The sequence below is a fragment of the Bos indicus x Bos taurus genome, chromosome 19 (genome assembly GCF_003369695.1).
Source record: "Bos indicus x Bos taurus breed Angus x Brahman F1 hybrid chromosome 19, Bos_hybrid_MaternalHap_v2.0, whole genome shotgun sequence".
Lineage (NCBI taxonomy): Eukaryota > Metazoa > Chordata > Mammalia > Artiodactyla > Bovidae > Bos > Bos indicus x Bos taurus.
In genome coordinates this window covers 35,293,878-35,309,324 of record NC_040094.1, presented here as the reverse complement: position 1 = coordinate 35,309,324, position 15,447 = coordinate 35,293,878, and the positions used below count along the sequence as shown (strand labels likewise).

At 56.7% G+C, this 15,447-nt stretch overlaps 2 protein-coding genes across 4 annotated transcripts in view; one reads left to right on the top strand and one right to left on the bottom strand.

Moving 5' to 3' along the window:
* The window catches only part of FAM83G (family with sequence similarity 83 member G), a 29,131-nt gene extending 24,144 nt beyond the window's left edge, over window positions 1-4,987 (bottom strand). Inside the window, exons 1-2 of the mRNA XM_027517181.1 lie at window positions 4,946-4,987; window positions 3,901-4,498 (exon numbers count right to left, since the gene is read on the bottom strand). Of these exons, the coding sequence (XP_027372982.1) occupies window positions 3,901-4,407 (507 nt within the window). The 5' untranslated portion in view covers window positions 4,408-4,498; window positions 4,946-4,987. The remainder of the gene's footprint in view (window positions 1-3,900; window positions 4,499-4,945) is intronic.
* SLC5A10 (solute carrier family 5 member 10) overlaps window positions 1-15,447 on the top strand; it is a 55,001-nt gene that overhangs the window by 35,029 nt on the left and 4,525 nt on the right. For 2 of the 3 annotated variants that reach the window (XM_027517182.1, XM_027517183.1), the window contains one exon: window positions 13,123-13,230. The exons of the other annotated variant lie outside the window; for it this stretch is intronic. In XM_027517182.1, the coding sequence (XP_027372983.1) occupies window positions 13,123-13,230 (108 nt within the window). The remainder of the gene's footprint in view (window positions 1-13,122; window positions 13,231-15,447) is intronic. 3 annotated transcript variants of the gene reach the window in all.

The window sequence follows — 15,447 nt, the reverse complement described above, 5'->3', positions numbered from 1 at the left end:
GGCTTAGAGCCCCCAGAGCTAGGTCCTAGAAAGGCTCCTCCAGTGTTGGCTGGGTGACAGGTCATTTGCTTTCTGCGAGCCCCTCGTCTGCACAGACGGGACCACACCTACGCTGTGGAGCTGGGAGGATCCAGGCAGGCAAAGTGCCCGCTCAGCACCTGGGGTACAGCTGGCATTTAATAAATGCCTCATTAAGCTCTTTTATTCTCCTGGAGCCAAGCTGTGAGCTAGGATGGCAGCGTGGGAAGGCAGGGACCAGACAGAAAAGACGTGGGGTCACTCGGGCACCATGGAATCTGGTTCCAGTCCCTTCTTGCTGTGTGGCCCCAAGCAAGAAACCTAACATCTCTGGGTCTGGCCCCGGCCTGGCGGGCACAAGATCTGGTTTCGGGTCTAGGCTTTACCCCTTACTCTCCTTTGTGCCCACCCCACCGATTCCTCACCCACACATGATGCAGCCCTGCCCTCGGGGGCCCTAATGAAGAAGTCCCGTGGGGGGGAACCCTGAATGAACAACCTGCTAGAGCATCTCCCCTTTTGCTGGCCAAGGCGGGCCCTCCACAGCCCCAGCCCGACCCAGCCCGGCCTTACCCCTTTTGCAGAGGCTGCAGCCGCCCAGGCGTGATGCTACAGGCGTGATGCTACAGGCCCGGCCTCTGGTATGCAGTTAGAACCCCATGGCAGGTTTTTCCCCAGATAAATCCCTGGCTCCCAGGGGCTGGGAGAAGGGCAGGCAGATGACCCTCTATCTCTGGGGCCTTCTCAGGACCACCTGCCAGTGGAGTCAGACTCTGGACCCACTAGTCTTTTTACCAGAGGAGGGTCAGAGTAGGAGAGATCCTTAAAAGGCCCCAGTGCCTTGCCCGTTTCACAGATGGCTTGACCGGGGCTTGTGCCGGGTCACAGGTGGTAGAGGAAGAGCCGGGACCTGACCAAGTACTTGTGGATCCTATGCTGTGGCCCATTAGTTCCACGCTCATCTCCTGGGAAAAGGGGAGAACTCAGCGTTGGCTTTGATGGGAACACGGCCACTCCCAGTGAGACGGGCTGAGTGTGTGCTGTGTCACTTCCCTGCCCCCGGGTCGGCCCGCTGTGCTGACGACAGTCTAGGCTGAGGAGGCGGTGGGCTGGGCTGTCCTGACTCAGCGCCACCAGCCCCAGCCCAGGGGCCCAGGTGGGCAGGGGGCCAGCATTTTGGCCAGGCAGCCGGACCGCAGGGTCTCCATCCCAGATGGGGAGAGAGGGTGTTCTCCCTGCGCTGGTGCTGGGGGCAAGAGGAGGATTCGGGGGTGAGGGAAAGAGAGGTGATTCATGGGGAGAGAGAAGGCGGGTCAGGCTCCTGGCGGCCAGGCGGGCGGCCCAGGCAAAGCGCCCTGTCAGCACCCGTCAGCACCCGCCGGCGTCATGGCCCCGCCCTGCGAGCCAGGAGGCGGCAGAGCAGGGAAACGGGAGGGTCCCAGGTAGCTTGGATGAGCGGCCCCTCCCTGCTCTGCCCCTCACTGGGTCCTTTCAAGGCCAGGGCAGGACAGGCAGGGGACCTGTCTAGAGTCTGAAGACAACACCAGTCTGGTCCCTTCCCTACCTCTCCACCCAAGAGCTAGCCAGGTGACCTTGGCAGGGACTAACCTACTGGGCCTCAGTGGCTACATCTGGAAAATGGAGCAGATAACACTACACAAGACTATAAAGTGCCTGATACCCAGTAAACAGCAGCTCTGGTTATCAGGGCCGCCCCCTCCACCCTCCACACACTATGTTGGCCGTGGGTCCTGGGGTGGACGTGGCAGGGAAGACATGGGCTGGAAAGCAGGAGCAAGGCTCCCCATCAGGTGTGAACAAATCCCCCGTCCTCTATGTCTCAGTGTCCCTGGCCAAAAGGGGAGGCACTTGGCCTCTGAGGCCCCTCCTGTTGAGCCCAGGGCTCACTGCCACGCCGTAGGAGCATGGTCAGTGAGCCCCTACCCTGGGAGGGATGAAAGCAGGGCCAACGCCCACCTGTTGGGGGCTGCAGGTCAGCACCGACTGGGACCACACAGACCAGGGTGCAGGCCTGGGCGGGACTATCTCCTGGCTCTGTCCCTTTACACAGGTGATGCTGATAAGCTTGAGGGCTTTGTGGGGAGCAGACGAAGTTACAGGGGGCATGGGGCTGCATGGGATGGCTGGGTCTTAGCCCCGGACACAGAGACGAGAGAGGAGGGAGGAGGCCCTGGTGCTCAGCCTGGCCCCAGGCTCCCCTGTCTGGACCTGGGGAGACAGACCTGGATCTGTCTTTCCATTTTGGGGTGATAAAACTTTCCAGCTGTTTCCGAGCAGTCTGGGATCTGGGATCCACCTCTTTCCTACTTCCGGTGGGGAGGAGAGGCGCCCCAGCACGGCAGGTCAAGCCCCCTCTACCAGGGTCTCAATTTCTCCATTTTTAAAAAGGGGGTGGAGGCTGGGTAATGGGATCCAACAGGCACTCCTAGGGGACTGGGTTTCACAACCTCAAGCCTGGCACCCACACCAGCAGCACCCCCCTCCGCCATAGCAGGTTATTCAGTCTAAAAATTGTGACGGTCCCTCCACCCCACCTCTTCCTCACTCCGATACCCGACTCCATCCTTACTGTTTTCATCCCCGCCACCTCCGTTTCACAGAGCAGAAACCCAAAGCCCCAAAGCTGCCTGGGATCAGGCAGAGAGCCAGGCTCCCCAACACAGGCTATCCGACCCCGCCAGCCCCCTCAGGAAACAGGGACTCCACCTTTCCGGAAACTTAAGCCATGGCCATCTTGTCAGTGCCTGGCCCACTTCTGGTCTCTTTGCCCAAGAGCTCCCCTGGGCCCTGTCAGCCAGGATGATCCCCAAGGCCACTGTCTGGGTTTTGAGCGGGCCCAGAATAGTGAAGGGGTTAGATTCAGCTAGAAATACCTTGCCCTGCCGGGCCAAGGCCTGAACAGACACTGCTGACCACTCACTCCTCTCTACTGAGTCCAGAGCTGGCTTATGAATCCTCACTTGCAAGGCAGGCTTTATCAGTCATCTCAGAATGTGCCTTGAAACATGGAAGCAAGAGAAGGCCCTGCTTATGGTCATGGCTATCCAGCAAGGGCCTGGCTGGCTGCCAGTGGAGAGACCCCTTCTCAGTGTGTCAGCTGAATGGATATCCACGGCGGGACAAGGCACAGCTCGGCAGGGGTTGCTCCGCAGGAGGTCCAGACAATGCCTGAGGTCCCTTCGATCCAGGTTGACAACCCTCACTGGGACCTGCTCTGCTTCCACCCCCAGGAACACACCATCGCCAGTCCCCATCTCCCACTCGGGGAAGGTTCTGCCACTGCAAAGCTCATGAAGAGGCTCAGAGAGGGAGAGCTACTTGCTCTCAGTCACCCAGCACAGCAAGGAAAAAGGCACAGTTGAACTTGGATCTCCAGGCCAGCCTCGGCCAGACTCAGGCTACTTCTCAGTCTCCATGCTTACCCCAAGCCCCAGACTGTCTCCACCATCCACAAAAGCAACACCAGAGCACTTGGGAGCACGTGTGCGCAGGAACCTCCTGCTTCTCAGAGCCATCCCCGGGGACAGTGAGGGAAAGCCCTGTGATCCTTCCTGCCCCACCCTGTCCAAGCACCTTCTTTTGGGGAATCTGCTCGCCAAGTCTGAGGAAGTCAGAAACACCCCCCAACGATGCACAAAGATCTTTTGAGCAGGAGCAGCCTGCTGTCAGCGGCCAAGGGATCCAGGTGCCCTATCGCTCTGCAGAGAAACCGAGGATCCCGGCGAAGGCAGGAGGGAGGCAGCCCAACAGGCAGCCGAAAGCCCGAGCTGGGCTGAGTGCGCGCGTATGGGCGCCTGAGACACCGGGACAGGTCAGGCCTGCCCGGCTGCGTCTCTTGGGGACTCTGGCCGGCCGACTCACCTTCTGGGCCTGACTGATCATCTTGCGCACCACCTCCTTGATGTGGGCCTGCCCGTCGATGGGGGGCTGCATGTAGACGCTGGCCCGGGTCACGCCGCGGTAGGCGATGGTGTCGGGCCAGCCCAGGTCCAGCTGTGGGATGGAGCGGTCCGACTTCTGGGGCCAGTACTCCAGCGAGGGCAGCGGTTCGGCCTCGGTGGGGGTACCCTCGGCCGCGCTGGCCGCATCACCATCCTCCGGCCCGCGGGGCTGCGTGCCGGCGCGGGGGTCCTCGGAGCCGGGGTCATAGACCTCGATGGTCTCCAGGATGCGCCGCAGCTCCAGCTCCGAGAGGAAGTCGCGGATGTTCTCGCGCTTCAGCACCTCGTAGAAGGCGTCTCGGCCGTTGGCCGCCAGCGCCTCCAGCGCCAGCCGCTGCTCCTCGCTGTAGAAGAACTCGGGCTTGGCTTCGCTGGAGCGCCAGTTGACGTGGCTGTCGTCCAGGCACTGCACCTGCGAGAAGGCCATGGCGGCCGCACGCTCCGCAGCTCCGGGCCGTCTCCGGCTGGGCGCTGAGCGCTCTGGGGCCTCCGGCCGCCGCCTCTCCTCTGCCCCGGACCTGCGGGAGGGGCGGGCGGGCAGGGTCGGGTCAGAGTGCAGGCGGGGCCGGGGAGGGGCGGCCGCGCGGAGGAGGGGCCGGCGGGGGGCGGGGGCGCACGCCTCCCGCTCGGGTGCCGGTACCTGCGGGGGGGCCCGCCTCCCGGGGGATTTTTGGAGCCGCCACAGGTCCTGGCTACTTCTGGGGGGAACTAGGGTCGGCAAGGGACTCCCCAGAAGTTCCCAAGAAGGAGGGTCCGGAGTCTGCTCTCCGACGACCTCTGGACCTGCTCGGCGGCGCCCCGCATCTCCAGGGCTTCCGGGGTGGGAAGGGGCCCCCAAAGCTCCCAGCGCCGCGATCGGCAACCCTAGGGGTCTGCGCGGAGGAGGTTCGGGGCGGCGCGTGAGCGGGCGGGTCTCCCGGGGGCCGAGGGTCGGGGGTCGAGGGCGCGGGCCTGGGTTCGCTTACCGGGCGCGCGGGCGGCGTGGGCGCTGGCGGCGGTGACTAAGTGCGGCCCCGCCCACCCGGCTGCCGCCACCTGCGGTCACGTGCGGCCGGGGGCGGGGCCGGAAACATTCACATTCACCCCACCCCAGACGGACAGACGTCTGGAGGGTGTGCGCGCGTCTTCTCCGCCACCACCAGCCTCAGGTGGCCGAATTCTGAACCGCTCAGGGACCAAAATCCAAGCGCTTCTGGGCCATTGCAGCCCAGAGAGGGACAGTGTTCTCCTGAGGACACACAGCAAGGTGATAGCCTTGACACGCCCCTCCCTCACACTGCTGGTAATCCTGGTCCAACCTAACCGTGTCCAGTTTCCCAGGTGGGACAGAAAGCATGCACAGATGCTCACCCGTTGTGGAAGTAGAGTTGGGGTGCTGGGGTGGGAGGCTCTGAAGCAGGGGCGGGGCCGCTCTGACCCAGCCTCAGGGGCCCTCCCAGAGCCTGGTGTAGACAGGGCAGGCACCCAGTTCTAGGTCCCAGCCCCGGCTTCCTGCTGAGAACAACACCGCCCCCCCCCCCCCCCCCGACCCAGGACTGGTCCTGCATGATGAGCCGCGCCCAGGCGCTGGGGCGAGGAGGGCGGAGAGGGGAGCAGTGGGCTGGGGTCAGGCCCAGCTCTCTGACCTGCGTCCCTGGGGCTTGGGACCCCGGTGACGGGGGTGTGTGGGGACCACATCTGAAAGCAGGCTGCCAGGGTGGGGACAGCAAAGCCCATTAAAGCTCGCCAACCACAGCCCTCACCCCGTCGCGTGCCACAGCCAGTCAGCCAGGCATCTGGCCCAGCCTTCCCACCCCCTCCCAGCCATGCACGGACTGCTTGGGGCTCTGAGGACACTGCTCTGTGCTGCAGAGGGTTGGCTGTTGACATCTCTAGGCCTGGGCCCTAGAAAACCTACCTCAGGACCCTCTCCACCCCCCGGTCTGCCTGTCAGGCCATCTCCCCTGGGTCTGCTGCCCTCAGCGGTGGTGCTGCCTCCCGGCCCAGTGTCTCTATGGTCCCATCACGGGGTTCTGCCCTCTGCCCTGGCCCGGGGGCTTCACATTGTGTCTGAACACGGTGCCCCTTCAGGTGCCCCCAGCACCTCCCAGGTAGGTGCACACACACCTGCCTCCCCACCCCCACCCCCCACAGTCAGATGTGAGAGGGATGCGGCCCCTGGGGTGAGCACAGCACTGGGAGCCCTGAAGCCTGGCTAATGGCCTCTGCAGCTGGGGACCCATTCAAGACTGTCTCTGGGCCTTGGCATCTCCTTTTGTTCTTCCCCTGGTCGGAGGCCCTGGGCTCATGAAGGGAGTCCTGGCTCTCAGGGCTGAAGGGCCTCCAGCCCTGCAGTTACCTGCCCATAATTTTAGAATCACAGGAAGCTGTTGAAAAGCCAACAGAGAGCTTGCAGGCACTCTTCACCCAGTCTTCCCCAGTGGTGCCATCTTGTATAACCACAGTACGATAACCACAGCCAGAAAGCTGGTTCAGATTTCAGCAGCTTACGTGTGCTTGTTTATGTGCACGTGTGTACACCCTCATCACACACGTAGGTTTGTGTAACAACTGTCACGATCTAGGTGGAGAACTGTCCCCCTGCAGTCAAATATCTCCATCCTAACTCTGGCCACCACTGATCCACTCTCTGGTGATTCGTTCGGGTCAACGTATATCGGTAGCTCATTCCTTTCTATTGCTGACTGATACTCCATGGCATTCTAGTCTTTATTTCTATGGGTTTGGCATTCTTAGCCTCCACATGTAAGGGATATCATATGGTATTTATCTTTCTTTGGCTTATTTTACTCAGCATATAACCCTTGAGATCCATCCACATTGTTACAAATGGCAGGATGTCTTTCCTTCTCATAACTGAATAATATTTTCTTTTCCAATATTTATTTTATTTATTTGATTGCACTGGGCCTTGGCTGCAGCACATGGGATCTAGTTTACTGATCAGGGATGGAACCCACACCCCCTGCATTGGAAATGTGGTCTTAGCCACTGGACCACCAGGGAAGTCACTGAATATTTTCATATATATCTATATGAGCGTCACATCTTCTTTATCCATTCATCAAAAGTATTGTTTAGTTCAGTCGCTCGGTCGTGTCCAACTCTTTGCAACCCCATGAACCGCAGCACACCAGGCCTCCCTGTCCATCACCAACTCCCGGAGTCCACCCAAACCCATTTCCATTGAGTCAGTGATGCCATCCAACCATCTTATCTTCTGTGGTCCCCTTGTCCTCCTGCCCTCAATCTTTCCCAGCATCAGGGTCTTTTCCAGTGAGTCAGCTCTTCGCATCAGGTGGCCAAAGTATTGGAGTTTCAGCTTCAACATCAGTCCTTCCAACGAACACTCAGAACTGATCTCCTTTAGGATGGACTGGTTGGATCTCCTTGCAGTCCAAGGAACTCTCAAGAGTCTTCTCCAACATCACAGTTCAAAAGCATCAATTCTTCGGTGCTCAGCTTTCTTTATAGTCCAACTCTCAGGTATCTTGGCTATTGTGATCAATGCTACAATGAGCAGGAGTGCAAATGTCTCTTCAAGGAGGTGATTTCATTTCCTTAAAATATGTACCTAGTTGTGGGACTGCTGAATCATATGGTAGTTCTGTTTATAATTTTTTAAGGAACCTGCATGCTGTTTCCATAGTGGTTGCACCAATTTACATTCCCACCAACAGTGTACAAATGTTTCCTTTTCTTCACATCCTGGCCAGCTCTTGTTATCTCTTGTGTTTTTATAATAGCCCTTCTTGCAGGTGTGAAGTGATAGCTTATTGTGGTTGTGATTTGCATTCCCCTGATGATTAGTGATGTTGTACAGGTACTTTACACATACCTGTTGGCCATTTGTTTCCTTTGGGAAAATGTCTGTTTAGTTCCTCTGCCCATCTTTAAAGCAGATTTTGGGGGTTTGTTTGTGGGTTTTAGTCTTAGATACTGAGTTGCATGAATTCTTTACATATTTTGGATATTAGCCCCTTATCAAATATACAATTTGCAGATATTTTCTCCCATTCTTCAAAATACCTTTTCATTTTGTTGATTGTGTCCTTTGATGTGCAAAGTTTTTCAGTTTGATGTAGTCCCAGTTGTTTTATTTGTTTGTTTTTGCTTTTCACTTTTTTTTGCCTTTGCTTCTGGTGTCAAATCCAAAAAGTCATGGCCCAGACTGATGTCAAGGAGCTACCACCTATGTTTTCTTCTAGGAGTTTTATGGTACCTGGTTTTCATTCAAATCTTTAAGCCACTTTAAACTGATTTCTGCATGTGGTGTGAGACAGGAGTCCAGTTTCATTCTTTTGCATGTCACTGTCCAGTTTTCCCAACACTATTGATTGCAAAAACTATCCTTTCCCCATTGTATATCCTTGACTCCTTTGTCGTAAATCAATTGACCATGTATGTGAGAAGATCTGCCTGCAAGTCTGGAGACCTGGGTTCAATCCCCGAGTCAAGAAAATTCCCTGGAGAAGGGAATGACTATCCACTCCAGTATTCTTGCTTAGAGGATTCCATGGACAGAGGAGCCTGGTGGGCTGCAGGCCATGGGGTCACAGAGTTGGACATGACTGAGCGGCTAACAGCTTCACTTTCTCTTTGCTTCTGGGCTCTCTACTCTGTTCCATGGAGCTATGTGTCTGTTTGGCACCAGTACCTCACTGTTTTGATTACTACAGCTTTATGATTTGGTTTGAAATCAAGGCCTGTGATGCCTCCAGCTTTGTTTTTCTTTCTTAAAAATTCCATTGGCTACTCAGGACCATTTATTGGTTCCATCCAGATATTTTAGGATGGTTTTTAATATCTCTGTGAAAAATATCATTGGAATTTTGATAGGGATTGAATTGAATCTATGGATCACTGTAGGTAGTATGGATAGTTTAACACTATTAATTCTTCTCATCTGTGAGCATGGAATATCTTTTCATTTTTTGGTGTGTCTTCTTCAGTTTCTTTCAGTGTCTTATAGTTTTCAGTGTACAGATCTTCCATCTCCTTGGTTAAATTTATTCCTAGGTATCTTATTTTTTTATGCTATTGTAAATTTTTTATGTATTGTAAACAGCATATTTACAATACATAAATGAATAGCAATTTTTTATACGTTGTAAATAGCATTAAAAAAAGAATAAGATTGTTTTCTGAATTTCTCTTTCTGACAGTTCACTCTTGGCATACAGAAACAACTGATTCTGAGTATGGATCTTGTTTCCTGTGACTTTATTGAATTTGTTTCTGCAGCTTTTCTTTTCATCCTTTTCACTGATGATGTTTTACACAAAGCAAAAGCTTTAGTTTGTTTGTTTGTTTTTCTTCTTTTTGGTTTTGTTTGTTTGTTTGGGGTTTTTTTGGTCACACTGTGCAGTTTGTGGAATTTAGTTCCCCCACCAGGGATTGAACCCAGGCTCTCAGCAGTGAGGGCTCAGAGTCTTAATCATTGGACCTCCAGGGAAATCCCCAGAGCTTTAGATTTGATGAACTCTATTTTGTCAATTTTTCATTTTATGAATTATGTTTTTGATGTTAAGTCTAAAAACTCTCCATTTTGCCCCACGTTCTGATGATATTCTCCTATTTTTTTTCCTTGAAGTTTGATAGTTTACACTTAAATCTGTCGTCTATTTTGAGTTAATATTTGTGTGAGGTGTGAAGTTTAGGTTGAGTCATTGGCTGTGGATGTCCCCAGAAGGGCTTTACCAAGGAGCAAAGAGCCCGAGAACTGTTTCCCAGGACCACACAGTATGGGAGGCTTCCCAGGTGGCCTAGTGGTAAAGAAGCTGCCTGCCAATGCAAGAGATGTAAGAGACACGGGTTTGATCCGTGGGTCGGGAAGATTCCCTGGAGGAGGGCATGGCAACCCACTTAAATATTCTTACCTAGATAATTGCAGGGAGAGAAAAGTCTGGTGGGCCACAGTCCGTGGGGCCACAAAGAGCTGGACACGACTGAATGGGCTGAGCAGGCACACAGTATGGGTTTGGGAGAACTGGACCCAAACGCAGGTCTGTGTGCTTTTCTTTTCTCCCGCTTCCTCCTGCAACATCAGGGTCTAGACTGGCTCCCAGGGATGAGCCAGGCTGGCCTGGGAGTGGGGAGCACCCTGTTTACTCCCTGAGGTGGTGTGTCAAGTGACCAGCTTAGAAGAGAGTCATTCAGTCAGTCAACAAACACAGCCACACCCTGCCACGCGTGAGCTTATGATGTGCACGCCTGGGGCCCAGGCTCCCCAAGGGGCTCCTGCGGTAGCGCCTCTGGAGAGGCAGGAAGGCGCCCTTGGAGAGTGATGCCTTAGAGTCGAGAGGAGTCAGGAGGAGCTCCCTGGGTTTCAGAAGAGTATTCCAGGGAGAGGGAACAGCAGACACAGAGGCCTGGAGTTGTGGGTGACATTTTGGTGGTAGTTAGGGTGGTCACGTGAGCAAGAGGCTGTAGTGCCCAGCTAGAGCTCCATGGTCGTTCCTGTGGGTGATGGGGGCCACAGGAGGCTGTGAGCAGGAAGGAGTGTGGCCAGACTGATGGACTTAGAAGTTCCCACAGGGCGTGGGTTACAGGGGCTAGGTGGTACAGCCCCCCAGTCCCCAAGCCTAGTGACTGGACTTGGCACTGGCTGAAGGGAGGGAGGACATGGAGGGCAGAGAGGGAGGCAGCCCTCAGGCCTCCAGCGTGGCCTCCACTGGGTGGGGGTGCTGATGTCAAGGTGGAGCCAGTGGGGACACCCCCACAGGCCTGCAGAGTCCAGCACCAGACAAGGCCAAAGCCTCTCACTCAGGCCCCTGGCCCTGCCTTCGGCCTGGGGCTGCTGAGTCCTGAGTTGGCACAAATGGGGGCCAGTGTTTAGCTGGCGACGACACCTCTGCTGCTGTCACAAAAGAGAGGTTGTTCTTTCCTGACGCTCAGCACAAACCCTGAGGTGCCCAGAGGCAGGGCCCCATCCTGGGAGCCTGCAGTGGGCTGCGACAGGCTGAATAAACCTGGGCAGAATCTCCTGACTCGGGCTTTTCAAGCCATTATGTGGCTGTGACTCTTCATCCGTCCCTCCGGGAGGGCTGAGTCCTCCAGGTGCCAGAGCCGGCCAGGCCAAGCCCAGAACCTGTTGGGAGGGGCCAGTCACCTGCCCTCACCTGGACCCAGAGTCCCTCCAGGGGACCCCGGGCTGTATCCTGGGTCTGACTATGTGTCCTAGGCAAGTTATGCCCTTTCTGGTCCTGAGTTCTCACATCTGCACAGTGGTGGGCAAGGCAGCTGGATCAAACAGTGCCTGAACTCCCCCCTAGGGCTTCATGGGCTCCTTTCTCCCTTTCCTTCTGGCCTTCTGTGCCTTTCCCCTTCCTCCAGCCATTCACTTATTTACTCACTCATTCATTCACAGATGTTCACAGACTATCTTCTCTGGGCCCAGCCCTGGACTGGGTGATACCTGGGAGCGGAGGTGATTCAAAGCCAGTGTCCGCCCTTGGGGAGCTCCCAGTCTGGTGGAGGAGGTGAAATATGCAAACAAATAATTGTGATTCAAGCCTGGGCTTTAGGAGGCCTTGGGAGGAAGCTGCTCTGCCTGGGAGGGGTTGGGGGACAGTTACGGAAAGCCTCCGAGAGCTAGTCCTTTGCAACAGGCGTGAAGCCGGAGGCAAACAAGGGTAGGGATGGAGCAGGAGCAGTGGGAGGAGGCAGCCCAGCCGCGTCTGCCCAGTCACAAAGGCGTCGGGTGCTGGGTGTGTGTGAGAAAATACAAGCAGGTCAGGGTGGCCGGCACGGGTGCTGGGAAGACAGGACCTGGGCCCAGCTGTCCAGGGCCTTGAATGTTGACTGTCTGAATGTCGTGGAAAGGAATTTTTTTTCCAGGAAACCATGGGCTCCAGAGTTGGGGAGGGGGCTCCTGACAAGGAAGTGACAAGAGCAAAGCCGTGACTCTGAAAGGATGAGGCTGCAGAGGGTGGAAGAGGGCCAGTGAGAAGACAAAGCAGCAGGTGGAGGGAGCCCAGTGGAGGGGGCAGGTGACGGGAGGAGCCCCCATGGGCTGGGGGCTGGTGCACTGGAAGTGGGGGCTGTTGGTACAGATGTCCTAGGAGCCTGGCGCTCAGGATAGGCTGGGCTGGAGACGGGCCGAGGATCGTGGGGGCAGAGTGATGCTACTCCAGTCCCACTGGCTCAAGGGAGGAGACCTGAAACCCTCCGTGGTGGGTTGGGCATCTAAGTAGGGATCTTAACCCAGGAGCGCTCGGTCCATGAGGAGGGCTCAGTGACAGAAACGTCGATGCTACACGTGGAAACATTCTGACCCCAAACAGACCCCTGTGCCGAGCAGCTGCATTCCCGTTGCCTGTTCTCCCTGAGCGCAGGTCACTCTCTGTTGACCTCTGCCCCCCTCCCTGCCCCCACCACCGCTGAAAACCCAGGGGTCAGGGCCGATGGTGCTGGAAGGGAGGCGGAGACTTCAGATTCAGTCCGGATCTGGGTCGAGGCCCTGGACGTCCACTCAGAGGGCATGCAGTGGGTGCTGTCTCCGCCATGGGGAATGTCAGCAGCGAAACCTGGGTTCCATCCTTACGGCCCAGATCGAGGAGATGACTTTTGAGCAGCCCGTGGGAAGGCTTGGGAGAGGGAGGTTGGGTCGGGGGGAGGCTGGAACACCATGAGAGGAGTGTGCAGAAGGAGACCAGCCTGGAGGAGCCTGGCGTCTGGCGAGTCTTGTGGAGGGGCCTCCATTCTTGTTTGAAGAGTCCTTTGGAAGCTGCTGGAGACAGTCTGAGGGGAGGGCCTTCACCTGCTCCTCTGGGGAGAAGGGCTGGGGGCAGGAGGTAGGGGGAGGAAGACGGCAGATGGTAGACTGACCACTGACCACTGACCACTGCTTGGGCAGGCAGCCCTGCAGGGGAGCCCCGGCCCCACGTGGGGACAGGGAGCCAGCGTCGTGGGTATGGACAGGCTCATGGTGATGGACAGAAAGGCAGGGAGAGAGGGTGTCTAGGGACAGAATAGTGCTCCAAGACTGGCCCCCTCCTTGTCTGTCACCTTGGCCGGGAAACTGAGGCTCAGGGCTGAGCAGCAGCTGATGGCAGGTGATAACAGAGCAGGTCCAGCCAGGCTCCTTGCCCACCCCAGGGTGGCAGGCAGGCCGGGGACACTGAGGATCCTTCTCCTGCAGATGACGTGGGCTGTGTGGTGCCAGCCGAGTGCCTCCGGGCCTGCGGGGCTGAGATCGGCTGCTCCAACATCGCCTACCCCAAGCTGGTCATGGAGCTGATGCCCACGGGTGAGGCCCTGGCTGGGTCTGACAAGGGGCCCTGGGGGTGGTGGAGGCCACTCTGGATCCAGCGTGATGCTGTGTGACACCTGGGTGGGATGTTCTGCTCCTGGGGGAAGAGAGGAAAGGAATCAGAAAGCATGTAGGGTGCCCACCGTGCACCAAGCACCATGCCCAGGGGGTCGCACAGGACTGACCTGCACCTGCTTCTCAGGAACCCTGGTGCTCTAATCATCATACCCTCTTTGTTTTTTTTTTTAATTTTTTGCAACCCTGCAGGGCACACGGGATCTTAGTTCCCCAACTAGGGACAGAACCTGCACCCCCTGCGGTGAAAGCACAGAACTCTAGGGAAGTCCCTTATCATCCTGGCTTTACAGATGCATAACCTGGGACCCAAGGTGCCCTGGCCAAGGTCAGGTGACAAGCGAGCTGCAAAGCTGGAGTTTGAACTCAGGGCTGGGGGATCCTCTTAGCCTGTGCTGGCCCTGCCCCCAAGAAAGGCTGCCACGCTTTCGTCCTTCAGGCCTGCTGGGTGTCAGGCCCACTCACAAACGACCTCTCCTATATGTTATGAGGCAGAGTTCTTAGCTGTGTTTACAGATGTGGAAACTGAGACACAGATGAGAGGAAAGTGACTCGTCCCAGGCTTGTAGCTTGTGGCTAAGACACAGAGCTCAGTCTCTCTGGCCCCCAAGTCCACTGTTGACTCTGCCGGGGCCCGAGGCGCCCAGCCCTGCCTTGAGCCTACAGCTTCTGCCTCCCTGAGACCCTGCAGACCAGAGAACATGGGTGTGTTTTGGCCATTTCCACATTCCCGGCCAGTGGGATACAGGATGTGAAAGCAGATCACGGTGAGGGGTGTGGTCCCACTGAAGCAAATGGAGGAGACGGCTGTCCTCTGCTGGCTTCACCTCCTGATTCTCAGCATCCCACTGTGGGAGCTCGGACCCCACCCTGCTCCTCTCACCCTCCCTCCCTCCCAGACCAGGCCTGGGTTCTGCCGCTTGCTGGCAGAGGTATTTGGGGCAAGCCTCTTCCCTGCTCATAGCTTTGTGTCCTCATTTGCAAACTGGGGATAATGATGCCTACTCACCCCTCAAAGTGGTTGTGGGATTAAACACAGCACAGGGAAACTGACTGGCACAGGGGTTGGCTGCCCTGTGGGCTCGCACCTTGGGGCGTCGTCTGCCTCTACTCTTCAGAGGGGCTCACCACAACCCCTAGAGATCCAGCTCCAAGATCTTGAGCTCCCCACCTGAGAAATGGGAGGAGAATAAACCCCAAGGTAATCCACCTCCCTGAGCAGGAGAAGGAGGTTGGAGAAATGTTTGAGGGGGAAACCATGATTTAACTCACTTTGCTTTGGGCCCCATCTCAGCCAGCCTAGTGAACAGAGGGAGCTATGAGATGCCTGGAAGTCACACAGCAGGTCAGACGCAGAACCAGGGCCAGGCAAGCAGTGGCATCTCCAAGGCTGAGCCCTCGGAGGAGGTGGCATTTCCTGGAGTCAGGGAGGGGTGTATAGGTGTTGTGGGGGTGGAGGATAGACAGGGAGTCTACAGAGGTGGAGGAGGTGCTTACACACTTGAAGAAAAAGCACAAGAAACTTTGGAGACAGACTTGTGCCAAAGCCCAGAGAGGGAGCCAACCAACCTAAAGTCACACAGCACTGAGTCTCTGTACCCTCAGCCCCTTTGGAGCCTACAACCCCCAGGAGGCCTTGCACAGCAGGGCCTTGCTCACCTCAGTGTGGGCCCTTCATTCATTTTCAAGGGCTTTTATCCCCCAGGTGGGCAGCCTTATCTCCTCTCAGCCTGCCTGGCAGCCATGCACAAAAAGTAGCAGAAACCGCAGGCTCTGGACCCCTGCGCCCTGCCCGGGGTGTGGGCTCCAGGCTGAGGGTCCCTTGTCACTCCCCCACTACCCCTGGGTTTTGCCTCTGGCCTGCTGTGCCTCCCTGGGCAACTCTCTTCTCCTCTCTGAGCTTCCACCTCCTCACCCGTCAGATGCAGTCCGGGTGTGGAAGCACTCTGTCAACTGGCAGCTCTGTAGAAAGAAGAGGCTGAGAGCAGACACGTTGCCTGCAGCCGCAGGAGCCCACTGTCAGCCCCAGCATCCCAAGTCAGGGTCTTCCTCCCACCACCTCCAACACCCTCACCCCAACCCTTCTGGGCCTCTGCCTGCGGGCACTTGGAGGGGCCTCATCAGTAGGGCCCAGGAGCA